At 57.4% G+C, this 25457-nt stretch overlaps 1 protein-coding gene across 1 annotated transcript in view; it reads right to left on the minus strand.

Moving 5' to 3' along the window:
* The window catches only part of WWP2 (WW domain containing E3 ubiquitin protein ligase 2), a 59083-nt gene that overhangs the window by 12327 nt on the left and 21299 nt on the right, over positions 1-25457 (minus strand). The window contains 6 exon segments of the mRNA XM_075577212.1: positions 1126-2282; positions 8868-8922; positions 10364-10538; positions 10675-10764; positions 15289-15457; positions 15880-15974. Coding sequence (XP_075433327.1) covers positions 1126-2282; positions 8868-8922; positions 10364-10538; positions 10675-10764; positions 15289-15457; positions 15880-15974 — 1741 coding nt within the window.

Here is a 25457-nt window from a genome sequence, read left to right on the forward strand (position 1 = left end):
AATCAGCGGAGAAACAGCAAAGCGGCGCCTGGAAGTAGCAACATCCTCCTACGCGTTTCGTGTGTGTGTGTGTGTGTGTGTGGTGATACTGTACCTTTTTTATTTGGACTAACAATTTATGTCATAGGACGCGTCCCATCACATAAATTGTTAGTCCAAATAAAAAAGGTACAGTATCACCACACACACACACACACACACACACACACACACACACACACACACACACACACACACACACACACACACACACACACACACACACACACACAATGTGCAGCCTCCATTTCCTGCTCCCAATTCCCCATAGCCGCGGCTCAGACAGGGAGCAGCTTGTGAGTGAGATGCAGAGTGCCGGCACACACAGGGGGTGGGGGGGGGAGGGGAGCACAGCCTGGCCTGGACTCAGACAGGGAGCAGCTTGTGAGCGAGATGCAGAGTGCCGGCACACACAGGGGGTTGGGGGGGGGGGGAGAGGGGCACAGCCTGGCCTGGACTCAGACAGGGAGCAGCTTGTGAGTGAGATGCAGAGTGCCGGCACACACAGGGGGTGGGGGGGGGGGGGGCACAGCCTGGCCTGGACTCAGACAGGGAGCAGCTTGTGAGTGAGATGCAGAGTGCCGGCACACACAGGGGGTGGGGGTTTGGGGGGGGAGCATAGCTTGGCCTGGACTCAGACAGGGAGCAGCCACCACGTTACTGCTCAGACCTGTGACTTGTTACATCCCCCACAGCACCGGGGCCCTGACTGCAAACACACAGCATAAGCCTGCCAGCTCCCCCGCAGTCACACACACAGGCAAGGCTGCTGCATCGTGATCGCCTACACTAACAGGGCCGGCCAACTCCAGTCCTCAAGGGCCACCAACAGGTCTGGTTTTGAGGATATCCCTGCTTCAGCACAGGTGGCTCAATCGGTGGCTCAGTCTGAGCCACCTGTGCTGAAGCAGGGATAGCTTGAAAACCTGATCTGTTGGTGGCCCTTGAGGACTGGAGTTGCCCACCCCTGTCCTACAGCCAACAGAATAACAGCATGAAATACAGCCGAGCTGCACACAGATTCAGGACACGCTCATCCCGAGTCTGGAGCGCTGCGCAGGCACAACCCAGGCAGGATTACATTACATGAATGTCTACAGACAGAGCCTGCACACAGGCTGCATTCCCAGCCACCAGACAGAGCCTGGCTTCCCAGCCACCAGACAGAGCCTGGCTTCCCAGCCACCAGACAGAGCCTGGCTTCCCAGCCACCAGACAGAGCCTGGCTTCCCAGCCACCAGACAGAGCCTGGCTTCCCAGCCACCAGACAGAGCCTGCACACAGGCTGCATTCCCAGCCACCAGACAGAGCCTGGCTTCCCAGCCGCCAGACAGAGCCTGGCTTCCCAGCCGCCAGACAGAGCCTGGCTTCCCAGCCGCCAGACAGAGCCTGGCTTCCCAGCCGCCAGACAGAGCCTGGCTTCCCAGCCGCCAGACAGAGCCTGGCTTCCCAGCCGCCAGACAGAGCCTGGCTTCCCAGCCGCCAGACAGAGCCTGGCTTCCCAGCCGCCAGACAGAGCCTGGCTTCCCAGCCGCCAGACAGAGCCTGGCTTCCCAGCCGCCAGACAGAGCCTGGCTTCCCAGCCGCCAGACAGAGCCTGGCTTCCCAGCCGCCAGACAGAGCCTGGCTTCCCAGCCACCAGACAGAGCCTGGCTTCCCAGCCACCAGACAGAGCCTGCACACAGGCTGCATTCCCAGCCACCAGACAGAGCCTGGCTTCCCAGCCACCAGACAGAGCCTGGCTTCCCAGCCGCCAGACAGAGCCTGGCTTCCCAGCCGCCAGACAGAGCCTGGCTTCCCAGCCGCCAGACAGAGCCTGGCTTCCCAGCCGCCAGACAGAGCCTGGCTTCCCAGCCGCCAGACAGAGCCTGGCTTCCCAGCCGCCAGACAGAGCCTGGCTTCCCAGCCACCAGATAGAGCCTGGCTTCCCAGCCACCAGACAGAGCCTGGCTTCCCAGCCACCAGACAGAGCCTGGCTTCCCAGCCACCAGACAGAGCCTGGCTTCCCAGCCACCAGACAGAGCCTGGCTTCCCAGCTACCAGACAGAGCCTGGCTTCCCAGCCACCAGACAGAGCCTGGCTTCCCAGCCACCAGACAGAGCCTGGCTTCCCAGCCACCAGACAGAGCCTGGCTTCCCAGCCACCAGACAGAGCCTGGCTTCCCAGCCACCAGACAGAGCCTGGCTTCCCAGCCACCAGACAGAGCCTGGCTTCCCAGCCACCAGACAGAGCCTGCACACAGGCTGCATTCCCAGCCACCAGACAGAGCCTGGCTTCCCAGCCACCAGACAGAGCCTGGATTCCCAGCCATTAGACAGAGCCTGGCTTCCCAGCCACCAGACAGAGCCTGCACACAGGCTGCATTCCCAGCCATTAGACAGAGCCTGGCTTCCCAGCCATTAGACAGAGCCTGGCTTCCCAGCCATTAGACAGAGCCTGGCTTCCCAGCCACTAGACAGAGCCTGGATTCCCAGTCATTAGACAGAGCCTGGATTCCCAGTCATTAGAGAGCGCCTGGATTCCCAGCCATTAGACAGCGCCTGGATTCCCAGCCACTAGACAGCGCCTGGATTCCCAGTCATTAGACAGCGCCTGGATTCCCAGCCATTAGACAGAGCCTGGATTCCCAGTCATTAGACAGAGCCTGGATTCCCAGCCATTAGACAGAGCCTGGATTCCCAGCCATTAGACAGAGCCTGGATTCCCAGCCACTAGACAGCGCCTGGATTCCCAGTCATTAGACAGCGCCTGGATTCCCAGCCATTAAACAGAGCCTGGATTCCCAGTCATTAGACAGCGCCTGGATTCCCAGCCACCAGACAGAGCCTGGCTTCCCAGCCACCAGACAGAGCCTGGATTCCCAGCCACCAGACAGAGCCTGGCTTCCCAGCCACCAGACAGAGCCTGGCTTCCCAGCCACCAGACAGAGCCTGGATTCCCAGCCATTAGACAGCGCCTGGATTCCCAGTCATTAGACAGCGCCTGGATTCCCAGCCATTAGACAGAGCCTGGATTCCCAGCCATTAGACAGAGCCTGGATTCCCAGTCATTAGACAGCGCCTGGATTCCCAGCCATTAGACAGAGCCTGGATTCCCAGCCATTAGACAGAGCCTGGATTCCCAGCCACCAGACAGAGCCTGGATTCCCAGCCATTAGACAGCGCCTGGATTCCCAGTCATTAGACAGCGCCTGGATTCCCAGACACCAGACAGAGCCTGGATTCCCAGCCACTAGACAGAGCCTGGATTCCCAGCCACTAGACAGAGCCTGGATTCCCAGCCACTAGACAGAGCCTGGCTTCCCAGCCACTAGACAGAGCCTGGATTCCCAGTCATTAGACAGAGCCTGGATTCCCAGTCATTAGAGAGCGCCTGGATTCCCAGCCATTAGACAGAGCCTGGATTCCCAGCCACCAGACAGAGCCTGGATTCCCAGCCATTAAACAGAGCCTGGATTCCCAGTCATTAGACAGAGCCTGGATTCCCAGCCATTAGACAGAGCCTGGATTCCCAGTCATTAGACAGAGCCTGGATTCCCAGCCATTAGACAGAGCCTGGATTCCCAGCCACTAGACAGCGCCTGGATTCCCAGTCATTAGACAGCGCCTGGATTCCCAGCCATTAGACAGAGCCTGGATTCCCAGCCACTAGACAGCGCCTGGATTCCCAGTCATTAGACAGCGCCTGGATTCCCAGCCATTAGACAGCGCCTGGATTCCCAGTCATTAGACAGCGCCTGGATTCCCAGCCATTAGACAGAGCCTGGATTCCCAGCCATTAGACAGAGCCTGGATTCCCAGTCATTAGACAGCGCCTGGATTCCCAGCCATTAGACAGAGCCTGGATTCCCAGCCATTAGACAGAGCCTGGATTCCCAGCCACCAGACAGAGCCTGGATTCCCAGCCATTAGACAGCGCCTGGATTCCCAGTCATTAGACAGCGCCTGGATTCCCAGACACCAGACAGAGCCTGGATTCCCAGCCACTAGACAGAGCCTGGATTCCCAGCCACTAGACAGAGCCTGGATTCCCAGCCACTAGACAGAGCCTGGATTCCCAGCCACTAGACAGAGCCTGGATTCCCAGCCACTAGACAGAGCCTGGATTCCCAGTCATTAGACAGAGCCTGGATTCCCAGTCATTAGAGAGCGCCTGGATTCCCAGCCACTAGACAGCGCCTGGATTCCCAGCCACTAGACAGCGCCTGGATTCCCAGTCATTAGACAGCGCCTGGATTCCCAGCCATTAAACAGAGCCTGGATTCCCAGTCATTAGACAGAGCCTGGATTCCCAGCCATTAGACAGAGCCTGGATTCCCAGCCACTAGACAGCGCCTGGATTCCCAGTCATTAGACAGCACCTGGATTCCCAGCCATTAGACAGAGCCTGGATTCCCAGCCATTAGACAGAGCCTGGATTCCCAGCCATTAGACAGAGCCTGGATTCCCAGCCATTAGACAGAGCCTGGATTCCCAGCCATTAGACAGAGCCTGGATTCCCAGCCACCAGACAGAGCCTGGATTCCCAGTCATTAGACAGAGCCTGGATTCCCAGTCATTAGACAGCGCCTGGATTCCCAGCCATCATACAGAGCCTGGATTCCCAGCCATTAGACAGAGCCTGGATTCCCAGCCATTAGACAGAGCCTGGATTCCCAGCCATTAGACAGAGCCTGGATTCCCAGCCATTAGACAGAGCCTGGATTCCCAGTCATTAGACAGAGCCTGGATTCCCAGCCATTAGACAGCGCCTGGATTCCCAGCCATTAGACAGAGCCTGGATTCCCAGCCATTAGACAGCGCCTGGATTCCCAGCATTAGACAGCACCTGGATTCCCAGCCATTAGACAGAGCCTGGATTCCCAGCCATTAGACAGAGCCTGGATTCCCAGCCATTAGACAGAGCCTGGATTCCCAGCCATTAGACAGAGCCTGGATTCCCAGCCATTAGACAGAGCCTGGATTCCCAGCCATTAGACAGAGCCTGGATTCCCAGTCATTAGACAGAGCCTGGATTCCCAGCCATTAGACAGCGCCTGGATTCCCAGCCATTAGACAGAGCCTGGATTCCCAGCCATTAGACAGCGCCTGGATTCCCAGCATTAGACAGCACCTGGATTCCCAGCCACTAGACAGCGCCTGGATTCCCAGTCATTAGACAGAGCCTGGATTCCCAGCCATTAGACAGAGCCTGGATTCCCAGTCATTAGACAGAGCCTGGATTCCCAGCCATTAGACAGCGCCTGGATTCCCAGCCATTAGACAGAGCCTGGATTCCCAGCCATTAGACAGAGCCTGGATTCCCAGTCATTAGACAGAGCCTGGATTCCCAGCTATTAGACAGAGCCTGGATTCCCAGCCATTAGACAGCGCCTGGATTCCCAGTCATTAGACAGAGCCTGGATTCCCAGCCATCAGACAGAACCTGGATTCCCAGCCATTAGACAGCGCCTGGATTCCCAGCCATTAGAGAGCGCCTGGATTCCCAGCCATTAGAGAGCGCCTGGATTCCCAGCCATTAGACAGAGCCTGGATTCCCAGTCATTAGACAGCGCCTGGATTCCCAGCCATTAGACAGCGCCTGGATTCCCAGCCATTAGACAGAGCCTGGATTCCCAGCCATTAGATAGCGCCTGGATTCCCAGCTATTAGACAGCGCCTGGATTCCCAGCCATTAGACAGCGCCTGGATTCCCAGTCATTAGACAGCGCCTGGCTTCCCAGCCATTAGACAGCGCCTGGATTCCCAGCCATTAGACAGAGCCTGGATTCCCAGCATTAGACAGAGCCTGGATTCCCAGCCATTAGACAGCGCCTGGATTCCCAGCCATTAGACAGCGCCTGGATTCCCAGCCATTAGAGAGCGCCTGGATTCCCAGCCATTAGACAGAGCCTGGATTCCCAGTCATTAGAGAGCGCCTGGATTCCCAGTCATTAGACAGCGCCTGGATTCCCAGCCATTAGACAGCGCCTGGATTCCCAGCCATTAGACAGCGCCTGGATTCCCAGTCATTAGACAGAGCCTGGATTCCCAGCATTAGACAGCACCTGGATTCCCAGCCATTAGACAGCGCCTGGATTCCCAGCCATTAGACAGCGCCTGGATTCCCAGCACCAGACAGCACCTGGATTCTCAGCCATTAGACAGCGCCTGGATTCCCAGCCACTAGACAGCGCCTGGATTCCCAGCCATTAGACAGAGCCTGGATTCCCAGCCATTAGACAGCGCCTGGATTCCCAGCCATTAGACAGAGCCTGGATTCCCAGTCATTAGACAGAGCCTGGATTCCCAGCCATTAGACAGAGCCTGGATTCCCAGCCATTAGACAGCGCCTGGATTCCCAGCCATTAGACAGAGCCTGGATTCCCAGCCATTAGACAGCGCCTGGATTCCCAGCCATTAGACAGAGCCTGGATTCCCAGCCATTAGACAGCGCCTGGATTCCCAGCCATTAGACAGAGCCTGGATTCCCAGCCATTAGACAGAGCCTGGATTCCCAGCCACCAGACTGCGCCTGGATTCCCAGCCATTAGACAGCGCCTGGATTCCCAGCCATTAGACAGAGCCTGGATTCCCAGCCATTAGACAGCGCCTGGATTCCCAGCCATTAGACAGAGCCTGGATTCCCAGCCATTAGACAGCGCCTGGATTCCCAGCCATTAGACAGAGCCTGGATTCCCAGCCATTAGACAGAGCCTGGATTCCCAGCCACCAGACTGCGCCTGGATTCCCAGCCATTAGACAGCACCTGGATTCCCAGTCATTAGACAGAGCCTGGATTCCCAGCCATTAGACAGCGCCTGGATTCCCAGCCATTAGACAGAGCCTGGATTCCCAGCCATTAGACAGAGCCTGGATTCCCAGCCATTAGACAGAGCCTGGATTCCCAGTCATTAGACAGCGCCTGGATTACCAGCCATTAGACAGAGCCTGGATTCCCAGCCATTAGACAGAGCCTGGATTCCCAGCCATTAGACAGAGCCTGGATTACCAGCCATTAGACAGAGCCTGGATTCCCAGCCATTAGACAGAGCCTGGATTCCCAGCCATTAGACAGAGCCAGGATTCCCAGCCATTAGACAGCGCCTGGATTCCCAGCCATTAGACAGCGCCTGGATTCCCAGCCATTAGACAGAGCCAGGATTCCCAGCCATTAGACAGCGCCTGGATTCCCAGCCATTAGACAGAGCCTGGATTCCCAGCCATTAGACAGCGCCTGGATTCCCAGCCATTAGACAGCGCCTGGATTCCCAGCCATTAGACAGCGCCTTGATTCCCAGCCATTAGACAGCGCCTGGATTCCCAGCCACTAGACAGCGCCTGGATTCCCAGCCATTAGACAGCGCCTTGATTCCCAGCCATTAGACAGCGCCTGGATTCCCAGCCACTAGACAGCGCCTGGATTCCCAGCCATTAGACAGCGCCTGGCTTCCCAGCTACCACACTTATAATCATCCAATTAAAAAACAAAAAAACAAACAAACAACTATTCCACGTTTCCAGCAGAAAGACTGTGGAACGCACGTCTGACAGCGTTAAAATCATTGGGCTCTCCTGTAATACGGCATTTCAACACATCACCCAATAAAAGGGCTCATCTGGACACAAACGGTCAGCGAGTAAATCCAGGAATTGCACATGGAGAAATAGCAGGCAGCTACATCAAGAGCCCAAACCCCCGATACAGATCTATCAAACCAGACGGGCTCTATTTATTCCAGAAAATTGTCCAATTCTTCATTTATTTATTGGATAAGCACACGTATACCGCTTACTGGGATTAGTGGTCCAGACATGTAATGACCAATCCCTGCACTGAGGAGCGGACAGTCGGACGTCGGCGATGAACACAGTATCATGGGGCGAAACCCTGGGTCAGAGGGCAATAATGTCACTGTAACGTCCCTGTATACTTTTCCAGTGCTGCTCCACTGCGGCTGAATCCAAATCCTGTTTTAATAATTGGCCATTCCCCGATTAATATAAATGTCACATGGACTGTGTGCTGGTATCTGACAGGGAAACTCCGTGACAGTGACACCTCTGTCACACACATGTCCTGTCCCAGGAATCCTAACAAACCAGCCCCACATTGCTGAGGGCTGTGTACCGCACCCTGCGCAGCATGTTACACAGCAGCGGCGATCCCTGTATACTGGCAGACAGGTCCTTCCCCTGTAACCCGCTCTGTCTGAGAGGGACACAGCACTGCGGGGGTTAAGTGAGACTCAGGGCTGCCGAGATCTCCTGTTACTGGAATCTGCAAGAAATGTTCCTCTCTAACGGTTTTCTGCGAGTTCGAGTTTTAAGTCCCGAGGGGAAAAGACCCTGAGCTCTGCGAGTTGCGTTACCTTTAATCTGATTTATAAGAGGCGTTCAAGCTCAATGTCCTGCATAGCACAGACGCAGAGCGAACCCTGCTCCGGTGCGCTCCAAACGCCAAAAGGGTGGAGCGAAGAACCAAACCGGGGTGCAGAAAGTTCTGCCATTACAGCCTCTCTGTCTAATACGGTATGATGAGAGGAGAGCGATTGCAAGCTCTGTGGGTCAGGAATTGCGCTCTCCTTACATGCACTGGGATGCCTGCCGCTCTTAGCTATAATTACACAGTAAGGCAGAGCTCCTCAAACATCTCATTATCCCAGTTATTCATCGGACAGGCTGCTCCCTTTATATATTTATAGTCAGTCACATGTGGTGTAATAAATACAATGAAATGTTAACCCCCCATGTGCCAGCAGCAGACGACGCATCCCGCTGGCTCTTTATAACCCCAAAAGGTGCAGACACCTCTCACCTTACACCCCACCCCAGGGTGCTGCTACTTACCCCATCCGGTGGGCACTGGTCCCAGAGGGTCATTGTCAGGAGCGGTGGTTGAGGACTGCAAACAGAGAGACAAAAGGAGAAAGTGAGGAGGGTGCGGAGCGGGACACAGGTAGCTCGCCCCGTCCCTAATAACAGGAGGTGAAGGGAAGGAACGGTGAAGTCACAGAGCCCGAGACAAGAAGTGCCGTGAAACGTCCCAGCCGGATCCCCGCACGTCCGACTCCCAAACCAGAAGGGAAAATATTGCAGGCCTTTCAAATGAAATCATTCCCACAAGCCACCGGTAAACGCCCAGCTCTTCACGGCTCTGATCCTGCCCCCCCCCCCCCAGTCCTCCCCCCCTCCCTGCAGACCCCCTTCGCTCACCTCCTCCCCTCTCAATAAAGCCTGTCCCTTGGCAGGCCGGTGTGAGAGTAAACAGCGGTGTGCAAGATTAACCCAAACTGAAGGAACATTCAGCAACTTATAGGCACAGCTGCTCCCCCCCTCTGCTCCCGATTTCTGGCTCACAATGCACCTTTCTTTTCCTGCAGTGAGGGGATGCGGAGAGGGAGGGAGGGAGGTGTGTAAGGGGGGGTGTGAAATTGCTGGGAGGTGCAGGGGGGGGGGAAGAGTGTATAGTGCTAATGTTTATATAACTCCCCCATCACTGACCAGCTTAGAGGCCTCTGGGGAATCACAGCCAGGCCCCGCTGTGGGGAGCTGGTAGAAATCCCCTATAAGGACCCCCCCCCCCCAAGAACGGTTGTATGGCGCTGGGAAGTGTAGAGATGTCCCAGGTAGTGAATCCTTTTGATGGACCAACAGGAGAGATCCTTATATTTGGGATTGTGTGTACAAAACTTTCCCCTTTATACATCTCCAGAGCCAGAGGAACCTGCAGCACATTGCAGAGCACACAAACCATGCAGACTGCCTGCTAAACACTGGTTGTGACACTCACAAGGGACACAGCATAGATCAGAGGTGGGCAACTCCCAGTCCCCAAGGGCCACCAACAGGTCAGGTTTTCAGGATATCCCTGATTCAGCACAGGTGGCTCTATCAGTCCCAGCTTCAGCGTAGGCGGCTGTCAGTCACAGCTTCACACAGTTGGCTCAGTCTTTGACTGAGTCACTGTTTGAGCCACCTGTGCTGAAGCAGGGATATCCTGAAAACCTGACCTGTTGCTGGCCCTTGAGGACTGGAGTTGCCCACGCCCAGGATAGATACACAGCCCCCTCTGCTGGCCGGGCTAGATATGCGACCTCCTAATGCACAGAGCATGGTCAGTGCTGCCGACTCCACAGGAGACATTACCACACTTAGCATCCGACCCTACAAGAGAGACAGGCGGAGGAGCTTTGTGGTAACACCTCCCCTGCCGGAGTAACCCATCCACACGTTACACTCCTTTGTCAGGTGGTCTTGTTTCTAAAAAGATCTTTATCAATGCCTCAGGGCTGCATGCAGGGAACAGTCTGACCTGGGGGTCCTTCAGACAGGGGGTCTCTCACCTGGTACAGGAAGCGCTGGCTGAGTTGCTGCATCGCCCCTTGCAGCTGGTTCCTCTGTGATTGCCACTGCTCGTAATTGCGGACGTATTCTGCTGTGGGCCTCTGCCACGTGGTCGTTCGAGTGTTGTGATCCACGTAATAGTAGCGGCCTCTGTTGTCCACGCGCTTCTCCCAGCTGCGGAGATCGAGAGAGCAAAGGACATTTGCATACCGCAGACAGACACCGGCGGGTGTACCACGGAGGATGGGTGGGGCAGGGCGAGCAGTGCCACGTTGTGTGAATGTGTTTGCTCCTGTATGTAGTGTCTCACCCGGAGGGCAGGGGTCTCTCCCACGTGGTGCTCTTAGTGTTATGGTCCACGTAGTAAACCCTTCCATTGGTCAGTTCTCTCTGCTCCCACCTAGAACACAAAGCACAGTTCTCACCCAAGAACCTCACACAGACAGGGGGGGGCCTCACCCAAGACCCTCACACAGACAGGGGGGGGTCTCACCCAAGACCCTCACACAGACAGGGGGGGGGCCTCACCCAAGACCCTCACACAGACAGGGGGGTGCCTTACCCGAGACCCTCACATTGACAGGGGGGGGGTCTCACCCAAGACCCTCACAAAGACAGGGGGGTGCCTTACCCGAGACCCTCACATTGTCAGGGGAGGGGTCTCACCCAAGACCCTCACACAAACGGGGGTCTCACCCAAGACCCTCACACAGACAGGGGGTCTCACGAAGACCCTCACACAGCCAGCAGCACATCAAAATATATTGACATATTAAACAACTTCCCGGCATTTCACTGATTCTGGGCGGCATTGATGTTGGGGCAGTTTATCCCATTGTGGGTGTGGTGTGTGTAGGTGTGTTTGTGTGTTTTAGTTATATACCACACGTAGCTGTACTTGGTGCTTTACAAGAGCGACAATACAATACAAGGAATTATACTTCAATATGTGCAAATAAATAAATAAATCAGACAATAGGAAAGAAAATCCTTGCCCCAGAGAGCTTACAATCTAAATAAGTGAAACGAGAGGGAACAAAGTGGAAGATTTTCACTATATCTGTTCTCATAGTCACAGCCACTGAAAAAATGAAGCAGATTTCACCAGAACTGCCACATGTGACCCGTGTGATCTGCAGGGTCTGACGCGGGGGCTTTAATTGCAAGTGCCGTCAGACTAAGGTCTGTGGAGCAGCCCCGGCACCGTACCTGCTACACCCCCCGCATATCAGAACACAAAACGCAGGATGCCCCCCCGCTACATCACTGTGCAATACCCAAATAAGTTGCATGTGTTTCCCCTCCCCCGCAGGCAGACATACGGGAAGGGAGGGGGGGGGGGGGAGCGCAGGCAGACACACGGGGGGAGCGCAGGCAGACACACGGAGGGGAGCGCAGGCAGACACACGGAGGGGAGCGCAGGCAGACACACGGAGGGGAGCGCAGGCAGACACACGGGGGGAGCGCAGGCAGACACACGGAGGGGAGCGCAGGCAGGCACACGGAGGGGAGCGCAGGCAGACACACGGGGGGAGCGCAGGCAGGCACACGGAGGGGAGCGCAGGCAGACACACGGAGGGGAGCGCAGGCAGACACACGGAGGGGAGCGCAGGCACACGGAGGGGAGCGCAGGCAGGCACATGGGGGGGGGAGCGCAGGCAGGCACACGGGGGGGAGCGCAGGCACACGGGGGGGAGCGCAGGCACACGGAGGGGAGCGCAGGCAGGCACACGGAGGGGAGCGCAGGCAGGCACATGGGGGGGGAGCGCAGGCAGGCACACGGGGGGGAGCGCAGGCAGACACACGGAGGGGAGCGCAGGCAGGCACACGAAGGGGAGCGCAGGCAGGCACACGAAGGGGAGCGCAGGCAGGCACACGAAGGGGAGCGCAGGCAGGCACATGGGGGGGAGCGCAGGCAGGCACATGGGGGGGGAGCGCAGGCAGGCACATGGGGGGGGAGCGCAGGCAGGCACACGGGGGGGGAGCGCAGGCAGGCACACGGGGGGGGAGCACAGGCAGGCACACGGGGGGGGAGCGCAGGCAGGCACACGGGGGGGAGCGCAGGCAGACAGACGGGGGGGGGGGGGGAGCGCAGGCAGACAGACACACGGAGGGCACACAGACAGACAAGCACAGGAGCTGCTGGGTTTCATGGTGCCCTGTTGGTACAGTAGTGCTGCCCAGCTCTTCCTCACCCAGAGTCAGGGCACAGTGCTGCAGTTATACTGCCAAGGAGCCGCTCCTAAATGCAGGAGGAAACCGCAGCGCCTGCGCCAGAGCGACTGACAGAGCGTCTTTGTGTTTGAGACGGAGCAGAGAACAGCAGCCAGAGCAAAGGAAGCAAGGAAAACCTTGCACATCGTACCTGCTATATACACTCAGATCACACAGCGCCACGGGGAGCAGACACAGCACCACGAGGCGCAGACACAGCGCCACGGGGCGCAGACACAGCGCCACGGGGCGCAGACACAGCGCCACGGGGAGCAGACACAGCGCCACGGGCGCAGACACAGCGCCACGGGGCGCAGACACAGCGCCACGGGGCGCAGACACAGCGCCACGGGGCGCAGTGTCACAGCGCCACGGGGCACAGACAGCGCCATCGGGCACAGATAGCGCCACGGGGCACAGATAGCGCCACGGGGCACCGACAGCGCCACGGGGCACAGACACAGCGCCACAGAAAGGATGGGGGAGATGTGGAATATCTATGGCTGCTAATCAGGCACTGACAGAGGTCTCATGTGAACAACACTATGTCACTGGGAGCGGTCCACATGGCACTTACGTGCAAAGTTGCGTTCGCCGTCACACACCTCCTATAATAATACCTCCTCATATTAAACATTTTGGAAAGTCAGGTCATTAATCCTGGACTGGTGAATGCCAGGGGTCTGCACTGACGTCTCCTCTTTCCTCCCATCGTACCCTGCGTGGTTTGCACACTCGTAAGCAACCCCAGGCCAAGAAACACGCAAGGAAAAAAAAAGGAGGCGGACATTTTTTTAAGTGACCGACACAAATACGCTTTCTGCGTTCTCTCTCTGGAGATCTCGCTCCTCCGCAGCCATTCCAGGGACTTGGGAAACTTGCTTGAAAGCCTATTTTCTGCGAGTATAGAAAGCCCCATGACATCCCCAGTTCACTGCTGCACTATATGAGAGCAGACACGCAGGCGGGCGCTCTCCTCATATAAAGGGGGGTTTCACAGCTTAGGGCCCAAAGTTTTCCAGCGGCTCGGAGCAGGAAGTACTCAGTGTAGAGAACAGACCCCCTCACACACAGCACATAAAAGAGCCAGTGAGAGCACAGGCCTAATTACCTGGGGCTGACACTGCTCCCAGCCCCTGACCTCACCAACCAAATAAACAGGGGCGCTCCTGGGCCTCTCATTAACCCTTCTATGCACAAAGGCAGAGATGCAGGTTAATGCCCAGGTCACAGCACAAGGCGACAAACACTAACCATACAAAGACCCACACAGCGACACATCACTGCACGCCTGCCGCCAACAGCAACCTCATTGCTCAGGGGTCAGCATGAAAGGCGCAGAGAGAAGGAGCAGAGAGAAGGAGAGAAGGAGAGAAGGAGAGAAGGAGAGAAGGAGAGAAGGAGAGAAGGAGAGAAGGAGAGAAGGAGAGAAGGAGAGAAAGAGAGAAGGAGAGAAGGAGAGAAGGAGAGAAGGAGAGAAAGAGAGAAAGAGAGAAAGAGAGAAAGAGAGAGACGGGAGTCACAGGGAGAGAGAGACGGGAGTCACAGGGAGAGAGAGACGGGAGTCACAGGGAGAGAGAGCAGAGGGAGAGAGAGACGGGAGTCACAGTGAGAAAGAGCAGAGGGAGAGAGAGACGGGAGTCACAGGGAGAGACAGACGGGAGTCACAGGGAGAGAGAGCAGAGGGAGAGAGAGACGGGAGTCACAGTGAGAAAGAGCAGAGGGAGAGAGAGACGGGAGTCACAGTGAGAAAGAGCAGAGGGAGAGAGAGACGGGAGTCACAGTGAGAGAGAGAGCAGAGGGGACAGTGACAAGGGACAGTCACAGTGAGAGAGCAGAGGGGACAATGCAGAGATAACGGATAGTCACAGTGTGAGCAGAGGAGTGGGGATAGTCACAGTGAGAGAGCAGAGGGGACAGTGACAGAGAACACGCACAGGTGACAGAGGACATGCAGTGCTGGAATGTGAGGGTTTTAGTTAAGACCTCCAGTTTGGGTGGCTAAGCCATCCCGAGATTAGAAAATCTATTCATATGTAATAAACACAGCTATTATTTATTAATAACATTAGACATCCAGAAGCATTATGGGAATGCGTGATTAACAAGAGCACCATGTTATGTCCCAGATCAGAACGGTGATTTATCAGGGATTACTGTACATACATGTAAATCCTGTGTTATATTTCCAGTCTGCTGCTCACCTGTGTCCTGGCAGACGGTCCGAGGCACCCGTTTCAGTATATGGTTCTGGGCCCCGGAACCACAGTTATTGGGTGTTATTTATTAAACTGAGCCAATGCCCAAAGGGAAACTATCACACAGGCACCTCCACTGAAGTAAATGGGCCTCAATTGGCACTAATGCAGTTTAATGAATCACCCCCATTGACCCCCTCAACCTGGACACAGGTACTCAGTGAGGTGGAGCTGGGAGAAGCACAGACCCTCCCAGTGTAACCCAGACAAAGCTGCCCCCGCCCCTACGAGATGTGTGACTGGACAGGATTGTCTGGTGTACACAAACAGCTCGGCTCTGTCAGGAGAAAGACGTCTTTCAGCCGGACACATAATGCAGCATTCATGATGCTGCAGACTGTGCAGACTCCACCTAATCTCCACGTGCCGCAGCCTCCTGCACACCGCAGCTGGTGGACACACTGTCCTTTATGTTCCATCCCAGCATACCGGGCGCCTCCCTGCCATCTTACCCCGGAGGAAGGCCCTCTGATGTGAGAGTGGTGGCAGTGGGCTGCGCCGGGCTGGTTTCAGAGGCCGAATCGCTTCCCGCTGAGCCCGAGAAGGGCGGGGGGCTGGAGGTGGCATCTCCGGCTGACACCGCGTTGTCTACATCGGCAGCGTGGGCGCAATCTCCGTTAACTGCGAAAAATAAAGCGTTGAATCCTCAGTCCCACTGCTCGCTCAAACCGTCTGCCGGAAAACATTTCCGTCAGGGGTTGGACAACTCCTGTCCTTAAGGACGACCAGAATGACTGAACCACTGATTGAGTCAACTGTGCTGAAGCATGGATATCCCCAATACCTGGCCCGTTGGTAGGCCTTGAGGACTAGATTTGACCAGCCCTGCTGGACAGGATCTTTACCCCCCAAACAATCTGATTGGCTCATACAGTTGGCATGGAACCACTGAACCCTCCCTCTCACGTGTCAGTAAAAGCAGCTGTTCCACAAGGCAGGGTGGAGCACGTGTCACTCTTGTGATTACAGGGAACCCCCCGTGTATGAGACACGAAAAACGAAGGGGACCCTAACACTACTGACACTTAGCCGGGGTCACTCACCCATCACAGCGACGTCAGTCGTGTCATTCTGGGTTTTCATTGGCTGGTGGGAGACGTTCTCTGCGCTTTGTGAAGGGGACGCACCTCGGGAGTCACTGTGGGTGTCATGGGAGAAAGAAAGATGGCGGGGCAGTGTTAGCAGGGAAGGGTCAGCGCCTCGCATGCTCAAGGTTTTCCCATCAGGTCTGTTCAGCGCTCCCTGATACTTCTTATGCGATGGGACAGCTGGAATCCACAGTAACACGGATGGAGCGGAGTGAGGGAGTGACTCACACAGGTCTGTGCCATCCGACAGAACTGGATAAATTCCACCCAGCACTGGGGAGAAATACAGCCCAGGCACGCAAACCGAGCAGCAAGCAGGGCCCCTCATATTGTTACTGCTTAGCTCTAAAGTACAGTACATCACAAATAGATCATGCAGCCACCACTGCGGTGGGATTCCGGTGCCCTGATCTGACTTGGGTACTTAACACCATCACTTTAACCATTAAACCTGCATACCACCAGGAAATATGCTGGAGGCTGATAATACTGCAGTCCTGAGGTTACGGTTTTAGGTGTCATCAACGCAGCAGTATATGAAAAGCAACAAGAGCCGTGCCCTGGCTTTCTTATATTCTCTCTCGGAATGTGTGGGAGTCTATACTCGGTGTCATTATATGAATCAGCTTGTGCTGGAGCTGTCCTTGGCTTACTAGGTGGCAGGAACAACTCACAGGCAGATCTGAATGCATGAAACATTCTACCGGGCAGTGTGAAGGGAGAGAGGGGGAGAGCTAGGGAGAGGGAGTAGCAGAATGGGAGAGGAAGAGAGAGGTGGAAGTATATCAGAGGTGGGGAGGAGAGAGAGAGAAGGGCGAGCGAGAGAGAGAGAAGGGCAGACGAGAGAGAGAGAGAAGGGCAGGCGAGAGAGAAAGAGAGAGAGAGAGAAGGGCGCGAGAGAGAGAGAGAAAGAGAAGGGCGAGAGAGAGAGAGAGAGAGAGAAAGAGAAGGGCGAGAGAGAGAGAGAGAGAGAGAATGAGAAGGGCGCGAGAGAGAGAGAGAGAGAGAGAGAAAGAGAAGGGCACGAGAGAGAGAGAGAGAGAAAGAGAAGGGCGAGAGAGAGAAAGAAAAGGGCGCGAGAGAGAGAGAGGGCGCGAGAGAGAGAGAGAGAGAAGGGCGAGAGAGAGAAAGAAAAGGGCGCGAGAGAGAGAGAGGGCGCGGGAGAGAGAGAGAAGGGCGCGAGAGAGAGAGAGAGAGAGAGATGGGCGCGAGAGAGAAAGAGAGAGAGAGAGAAAGAGAAGGGCGGGAGAGAGGGAGAGAGAGAAAGGCGCAAAAGAGAGAGAGAGAGAAGGGCGCGAGAGAGAGAGAAGGGCGCGAGAGAGAGAGAGAGAGAGAGAAGGGCGCGAGAGAGAGAGAGAGAGAGAAGGGCGCGAGAGAGAGAGAGAGAGAGAAGGGCGTGAGAGAGAGAGAGAAGGGCATGAGAGAGAGAGAGAGAGAGAGAGAGAGAGAGAAGGGCGCGCGAGAGAGAGAGAGAGAAGGGCGTGAGAGAGAGAGAGAAGGGCATGAGAGAGAGAGAGAGAGAGAGAAGGGCGCGCGAGAGAGAGAGAGAAGGGCGCGAGAGAGAGAGAGAGAGAGAAGGGCGCGAGAGAGAGGGAGAGAGAGAGAGAGAGAAGGGCGCGAGAGAGAGAAGGGCGCGAGAGAGAGAAGGGCGCGAGAGAGAGAAGGGCGCGAGAGAGAGAGAGAGAGAGAGAGAGAAGGGCGCGAGAGAGAGAGAGAGAAGGGCGCGAGAGAGAGAGAGAGAAGGGCGCGAGAGAGAGAGAGAAGGGCGCGAGAGAGAGAGAGAGAAGGGCGCGACAGAGAGAGAGAGAAGGGCGCGAGAGAGAGAGAGAAGGGCGCGAGAGAGAGAGAGAAGGGCGCGCGCGAGAGAGAGAGAGAGAAGGGCGCGAGAGAGAGAGAGAGAAGGGCGCGAGAGAAAGAGAGAGAAGGGCGCAAGAGAGAGAGAGAGAGAAGTGCGCGAGAGAGAGAGAGAAGGGCGAGAGAGAGAGAGAGGGCGCGAGAGAGAGAAGGGCGCGAGAGAGAGAGAAGGGCGCGAGAGAGAGAGAAGAGCGCGAGAGAGAGAGAGAGAAGGGCGCGAGAGAGAGAGAGAGAGAGAGAGAGAGAGAAGGGCGCGAGAGAGAGAGAGAGAAGGGCGCGAGAGAGAGAGAAGGGCGCGCGAGAGAGAGAGAGAGAGAGAAGGGCACGAGAGAGAGAGAGAGAGAGAGAGAGAGAGAAGGGCGCGAGAGAGAGAGAGAGAGAGAAGGGCGCGAGAGAGAGAGAGAGAGAAGGGTGCGAGAAAGAGAGAGAAGGGCGCAAGAGAGAGAGAGAGAGAAGGGCGCGAGAGAGAGAGAGAGAGAAGGGTGCGAGAAAGAGAGAGAAGGGCGCAAGAGAGAGAGAGAGAGAAGGGCGCGAGAGAGAGAGAGAGAGAAGGGCGCGAGAGAGAGAGAGAAGGGCGCGAGAGAGAGAGAGAAGGGCGCGAGAGAGAGAGAGAGAGAAGGGCGCGCGCGAGAGAGAGAGAGAAGGGCGCGAGAGAGAGAGAGAGAAGGGCGCGAGAGAAAGAGAGAGAAGGGTGCAAGAGAGAGAGAGAGAGAAGTGCGCGAGAGAGAGAGAGAAGGGCGAGAGAGAGAGAGAGGGCGCGAGAGAGAGAAGGGCGCGAGAGAGAGAGAGAGAGAGAGAGAAGGGCGCGAGAGAGAGAGAGAGAGAGAAGGGCGTGAGAGAGAGAGAGAAGGGCATGAGAGAGAGAGAGAGAGAAGGGCGCGCGAGAGAGAGAGAGAAGGGCGCGAGAGAGAGAGAAGGGCGCGAGAGAGAGGGAGAGAGAGAGAGAGAGAGAGAAGGGCGCGAGAGAGAGAAGGGCGCGAGAGAGAGAAGGGCGCGAGAGAGAGAAGGGCGCGAGAGAGAGAAAGAGAGAAGGTCGCGAGAGAGAGAGAAGGGCGCGAGAGAGAGAGAGAGAAGGGCGCGACAGAGAGAGAGAGAAGGGCGCGAGAGAGAGAGAGAGAGAGAGAAGGGCGCGAGAGAGAGAGAGAGAGAGAAGGGCGCGAGAGAGAGAGAGAGAAGGGCGCGACAGAGAGAGAGAGAAGGGCGCGAGAGAGAGAGAGAGAGAAGGGCGCGAGAGAGAGAGAGAGAGAGAGAAGGGCGCGCGCGAGAGAGAGAGAGAGAAGGGCGCGAGAGAGAGAGAGAGAAGGGCGCGAGAGAAAGAGAGAGAAGGGCGCAAGAGAGAGAGAGAGAGAGAAGTGCGCGAGAGAGAGAGAGAAGGGCGAGAGAGAGAGAGAGAGAGGGCGCGAGAGAGAGAAGGGCGCGAGAGAGAGAGAAGGGCGCGAGAGAGAGAGAAGAGCGCGAGAGAGAGAGAGAGAGAAGGGTGCGAGAGAGAGAGAGAGAGAGAGAGAGAGAAGGGCGCGAGAGAGAGAGAAGGGCGCGAGAGAGAGAGAGAGAGAGAGAAGGGCGCGAGAGAGAGAGAGAGAAGGGTGCGAGAGAAAGAGAGAAGGGCGCAAGAGAGAGAGAGAGAGAGAAGGGTGCGAGAAAGAGAGAGAAGGGCGCAAGAGAGAGAGAGAGAGAAGGGCGCGAGAGAGAGAGAGAGAGAAGGGTGCGAGAAAGAGAGAGAAGGGCGCAAGAGAGAGAGAGAGAGAAGGGCGCGAGAGAGAGAGAGAGAGAAGGGCGCGAGAGAGAGAGAGAAGGGCGCGAGAGAGAGAGAGAAGGGCGCGAGGAGAGAGAGAGAGAGAAGGGCGCGCGCGAGAGAGAGAGAGAAGGGCGCGAGAGAGAGAGAGAGAAGGGCGCGAGAGAAAGAGAGAGAAGGGTGCAAGAGAGAGAGAGAGAGAAGTGCGCGAGAGAGAGAGAGAAGGGCGAGAGAGAGAGAGAGGGCGCGAGAGAGAGAAGGGCGAGCGAGAGAGAGAGAGAGAGAGAGAGAAGGGCGCGAGAGAGAGAGAGAGAGAGAAGGGCGGAGAGAGAGAGGAGAAGGGCATGAGAGAGAGAGAGAGAGAAGGGCGCGCGAGAGAGAGAGAGAAGGGCGCGAGAGAGAGAGAGAGGAAGGGCGCGAGAGAGAGGGAGAGAGAGAGAGAGAGAGAGAAGGGCGGCGAGAGAGAGAAGGGCGCGAGAGAGAGAAGGGCGCGAGAGAGAGAAGGGCCGCGAGAGAGAGAAGGGCGCGAGAGAGAGAAAGAGAGAAGGTCGCGGAGAGAGAGAGAGAGAGAGAAGGGCGCGAGAGAGAGAGAGAGAAGGGCGCGACAGAGAGAGAGAGAAGGGCGCGAGAGAGAGAGAGAGAGAGAAGGCGCGAGAGAGAGAGAGAGAGAGAAGGGGCGCGAGAGAGAGAGAGAGAAGGGCGCGACAGAGAGAGAGAGAAGGGCGCGAGAGAGAGAGAGAGAGAAGGGCGCGAGAGAGAGAGAGAGAGAGAGAAGGGCGCGCGCGAGAGAGAGAGAGAGAAGGGCGCGAGAGAGAGAGAGAGAAGGCGCGAGAGAAAGAGAGAGAAGGGCGCAAGAGAGAGAAGAGAGAGAGAAGTGCGCGAGAGAGAGAGAGAAGGGCGAGAGAGAGAGAGAGAGAGGGCGCGAGAGAGAGAAGGGCGCGGAGAGAGAGAGAAGGGCGCGAGAGAGAGAGAAGAGCGCGGAGAGAGAGAGAGAGAGAAGGGTGCGAGAGAGAGAGAGAGAGAGAGAGAGAGAGAAGGGCGCGAGAGAGAGAGAGAGAAGGGCGCGAGAGAGAGAGAAGGGCGCGCGAGAGAGAGAGAGAGAGAAGGGCACGAGAGAGAGAGAGAGAGAGAAGGGCACGAGAGAGAGAGAGAGAGAGAGAAGGGCGCGAGAGAGAGAGAGAGAAGGGTGCGAGAGAAAGAGAGAAGGGCGCAAGAGAGAGAGAGAGAGAGAAGGGCGCGAGAGAGAGAGAGAGAGAAGGGGCGCGAGAGAGAGAGAGAGAGAAGGGCGCGAGAGAGAGAGAGAAGGGCGCGAGAGAGAGAGAGAGAGAAGGGCGCGCGCGAGAGAGAGAGAGAAGGGCGCGCGCGAGAGAGAGAGAGAAGGGCGCGAGAGAAAGAGAGAGAAGGGCGCAAGAGAGAGAGAGAGAGAAGTGCGCGAGAGAGAGAGAGAGAGAAGGGCGAGAGAGAGAGAGAGGGCACGAGAGAGAGAAGGGCGCGAGAGAGAGAGAAGGGCGAGAGAGAGAGAGAAGAGCGCGAGAGAGAGAGAGAGAAGGGCGCGAGAGAGAGAGAGAGAGAGAAGGGCGCGAGAGAGAGAGAGAAGGGCGCGAGAGAGAGAGAGAAGGGCGAGAGAGAGAGAAGGGCGCGGAGAGAGAGAGAGAAGGGCGCGAGAGAGAGAGAGAGAAGGGCGCGAGAGAGAGAGAGAGAAGGGCGCGAGAGAGAGAGAGAAGGGCGCGAAAGAGAGAGAGAAAGGCGCGAGAGAGAGAGAGAGAAGGGCGCGAAGAGAGAGAGAGAGCAAGGGCGCAAGAGAGAGAGAAGGGCGCAAGAGAGAGAGAGAAGGGCGCGAGAGAGAGAGAGAAGGGCGCGAGAGAGAGAGAGAAGGGCGCGAGAGAGAGAGAGAGAGAGAAGGGCGAGAGAGAGAGAGAGAGAGAAGGGCGAGAGAGAGAGAGAGAGAAGGGCGAGAGAGAGAGAGAGAGAAGGGCGAGATAGAGAGAGAGAGAAGGGCGAGAGAGAGAAGGGCGAGAGAGAGAAGGGCGAGAGAGAGAGAGAAGGGTGCGCGAGAGAGAGAAAAAGAGAAGGGCGCGAGAGAGAGAAAGAGAAGGGCGAGAGAGAGAGAAGGGCGAGAGAGAGAGAAGGGCGAGAGAGAGAGAAGGGCGCGAGAGAGAGAGAAGGGCGCGAGAGAGAGAGAGGCGCGAGAGAGAGAGAAGGGCGCGAGAGAGAGAGAAGGGCGCGAGGAGAGAGAAGGGCGAGAGAGAGAGAGAAGGGCGAGAGAGAGAGAGAAGGGCGAGAGAGAGAGAGAAGGGCGAGAGAGAGAGAGAGAGAAGGGCGCGAGAGAGAGAGAGAGAGAAGGGCGCGAGAGAGAGAGAGAGAGAAGGGCGCGAGAGAGAGAGAAGGCGCGAGAGAGAGAGAAGGGCGCGAGAGAGAGAGAAGGGCGCGAGAGAGAGAGAAGGGCGGCGAGAGAGAGAGAGAGAGAAGGGCGCGAGAGAGAGAGAGAGAGAAGGGCGCGAGAGAGAGGAGAGAGAAGGGCGCAGAAGAGAGAGGAGAGAGAGAGAGAGAGGAGAGAGAGAGAGAGAAGGCGCGAGAGAGAGAGAGAGAGAGAGAAGGGCGCGAGAGAGAGAGAGAGAGAGAGAGAAGGGCGCGAGAGAGAGAGGAGAAGGGCGCGAGAGAGAGAGAAGAGCGCGAGAGAGAGAGAGAGAGAGAAGGGCGCCGAGAGAGAGAGAGAGAGAGAGAAGGGCGCGAGGAGAGAGAGAAGGGCGCGAGAGAGAGAGAAGGGCGCGAGAGGAGGAGAAGGGCGCGAGAGAGAGAGAAGGGCGCGAGAGAGAGAGAGGGCGCGAGAGAGAGAGAGAGAGAAGGGCGCGAGAGAGAGAGAGAGAGAAGGGCGCGAGAGAGAGAGAAGGGCGCGAGAGAGAGAGGAGAGAGAGAGAGAGAGAGAAGGGCGCGAGAGAGAGAGAGAGAGAGAGAAGGGCGCGAGAGAGAGAGAGAGAGAGAGAGAGAGAAGGGCGCGAGAGAGAGAGAGAAGGGCGCGAGAGAGAGAGAAGAGCGCGAGAGAGAGAGAGAGAAGGGCGCGAGAGAGAGAGAGAGAGAAGGGGCGGAGAGAGAGAGAGAAGGGCGCGAGAGAGAGAGAGAGAGAGAGAGAAGGGCGCGAGGAGAGAGAGAAGGGCGCGAGAGAGAGAGAAGGGCGCGAGAGAGAGAGAGATGGGCGAGAGAGAGAGAGAAGGGCGAGAGAGAGAGAGAAGGGCGCGAGAGAGAGAGAGAGAGAGAGAAGGGCGCGGAGAGAGAGAGAGAAGGGCGCGAGAGAGAGAGAGAGAGAAGGGCGCGAGAGAGAGAGAAGGGCGCGGAGAGAGAGAAGGGCGCGAGAGAGAGAGAAGGGCGCGAGAGAGAGAGAGAGAGAAGGGCGCGAGAGAGAGAGAGAGAGAGAAGGGCGCGAGAGAGAGAGAGAGAGAAGGGCGCGAGAGAGAGAGAGAGAGAAGGGCGCGAGAGAGAGAGAGAGAGAGAGAGAGAGAGAAGGGCGCGAGAGAGAGAGAGAGAGAGAGAAGGGCGCGAGAGAGAGAGAGAGAGAGAGAGAGAAGGGCGCGAGAGAGAGAGAGAAGGGCGCGAGAGAGAGAGAAGAGCGCGAGAGAGAGAGAGAGAGAGAAGGGCGCGAGAGAGAGGGCGCGAGAGAAAGAGAGAGAGAGAAGGGCGCGAGAGAGAGAGAGAGAGAGAAAGTGCGCGAGAGAGAGAGAAGGGCGCGAGAGAGAGAGAGAAGGGCGCGAGAGAGAGAGAGGGCGCGAGAGAGAGAGAGAGAGAGGAGAGAGAGAGAAGGGCGAGAGAGAGAGAGAGAAGGGCGAGAGAGAGAGAGAGAGAAGGGCGAGATAGAGAGAGAGAGAAGGGCGAGATAGAGAGAGAGAGAAGGGCGAGAGAGAGAGAGAGAAGGGCGAGAGAGAGAGAAGGGTGCGCGAGAGAGAGAAAAAGAGAAGGGCGCGAGAGAGAGAGAGAAAGAGAAGGGCGAGAGAGAGAGAAGGGCGAGAGAGAGAGAAGGGCGAGAGAGAGAGAGAAGGGCGAGAGAGAGAGAAGGGCGCGAGAGAGAGAGAGAAGGGCGCGAGAGAGAGAGAAGGGCGCGAGAGAGAGAGAAGGGCGCGTGAGGGAGAGGAGGAGAGAGAGGGGCGAGAGAGAAGGGCGCGAGAGAGAGAGAGAAGGGCGCGAGAGAGAGAGAAGGGCGCGAGAGAGAGAGAGAAGGGGCGGGGAGGGCGAGAGAGAGAGAGAGAAGGGCGCGAGAGAGAGAGAGAAGGGCGCGAGAGGAGAGAGAGAGAAGGGCGCGAGAGAGAGAGAGAAGGGCGCGAGAGAGAGAGAGAAGGGCGCGAGAGAGAGAGAGAGAAGGGCGCGAGAGAGAGAGAGAAGGGCGCGAGAGAGAGAGAGAAGGCGCGAGAGAGAGAGATGGGCGCGAGAGAGAGAGAGAAGGGCGCGAGAGAGAGAAGGGCGCGAGAGAGAGAAGGGCGCGAGAGAGAGAAGGGCGCGAGAGAGAGAGAAGGGCGCGAGAGAGAGAGAGAAGGGCGCGAGAGAGAGAGAGAAGGGCGCGAGGAGAGAGAGAGAGGGCGAGAGAGAGAGAGAGAAGGGCGAGAGAGAGAGAGAAGGCGAGAGAGAGAGAGAAGAGGGCGAGAGAGAGAGAGGGCGGAGAGAGAGAGGGCGGAGAGAGAGAGGGCGGAGAGAGAGAGAGAGGGGGAGAGAGAGGGGCGAGAGAGAGAGAGGCGAGAGAGAGATGGGCGAGAGAGAGAAGGGCGCAAGAGAGAGAGAAGGGCGCAAGAGAGAGAGAGAGAGAGAAGGCGCGGAGAGAGGAGAGAGAAGGGCGAGAGAGAGAGAGGGGCGAGAGAGAGAGAAGGGCGAGAGAGAGAGAGAGGGGCGAGAGAGAGAGAGAGGGGCGAGAGAGAGAGAGGCGAGAGAGAGAGGGGCGAGAGAGAGAGAGAGGGGCGAGAGAGAGAGAGAGGGGCGAGAGAGAGAGGGGCGAGAGAGAGAGAGAGAGGGGGGCGAGAGAGAGAGAGAGGGGCGAGAGAGAGGGGCGAGAGAGGGAGAGATGGGCGAGAGAGAGAGAGATGGGCGAGAGAGAGATGGGCGAGAGAGAGAGAGATGGGCGAGGAGAGAGAGAGATGGGCGAGAAAGAGAGAGAGGAGCGAGAGAAAGAGAGAGAGGCGAGAGAGAGAGAGAGGGGCGAGAGAGAGAGAGAGGGGCGAGAGAGAGAGGGGCGAGAGAGAGAGAGAGGGGCGAGAGAGAGAGGGGAGAGGGGGGGCGAGAGAGAGAGAGGGGCGAGAGAGAGAGAGGGGCGAGAGAGAGAGAGGGGCTGAGAGAGAGAGAGGGGCGAGAGAGAGAGGAGGGGCGAGAGAGAGAGAGGGGCGAGAGAGAGGAGGGGCGAGAGAGAGAGAGAGAGGGGCGAGAGAGAGAGAGGAGAGAGAGAACAAAGAGAAGAAGAGAGAGAGGGGCGAGAGAGAGGGGCGAGAGAGAGAGAGATGGGCGAGAGAGAGATGGGGCGAGAGAGAGAGAGATGGGCGAGAGAGAGAGAGATGGGCGAGAAAGAGAGAGAGGAGCGAGAGAAAGAGAGAGAGGCGAGAGAGAGAGAGAGGGGCGAGAGAGAGAGAGAGGGGCGAGAGAGAGAGGGGCGAGAGAGAGAGAGAGGGGCGAGAGAGAGAGAGGGGCGAGAGAGAGAGAGGGGCGAGAGAGAGAGAGGGGCGAGAGAGAGAGAGGGGCGAGAGAGAGAGAGGGGCGGAGAGAGAGAGAGGGGCGAGAGAGAGAGAGGGGCGAGAGGAGAGAGAGGGGGCGAGAGAGAGAGGGGCGAGAGAGAGAGAGAGAGGGGCGAGAGAGAGAGAGAGGGGCGAGAGAGAGAGAGAGGGGCGAGAGAGAGAGAGAGGGGCGAGAGAGAGGGGCGAGAGAGAGAGAGGGGCGAGAGAGAGGGAGAGAGAGAGAGAGAGAGAGAGGGGCGAGAGAG

The sequence above is a fragment of the Ascaphus truei genome, chromosome 19 (assembly GCF_040206685.1).
Source record: "Ascaphus truei isolate aAscTru1 chromosome 19, aAscTru1.hap1, whole genome shotgun sequence".
Lineage (NCBI taxonomy): Eukaryota > Metazoa > Chordata > Amphibia > Anura > Ascaphidae > Ascaphus > Ascaphus truei.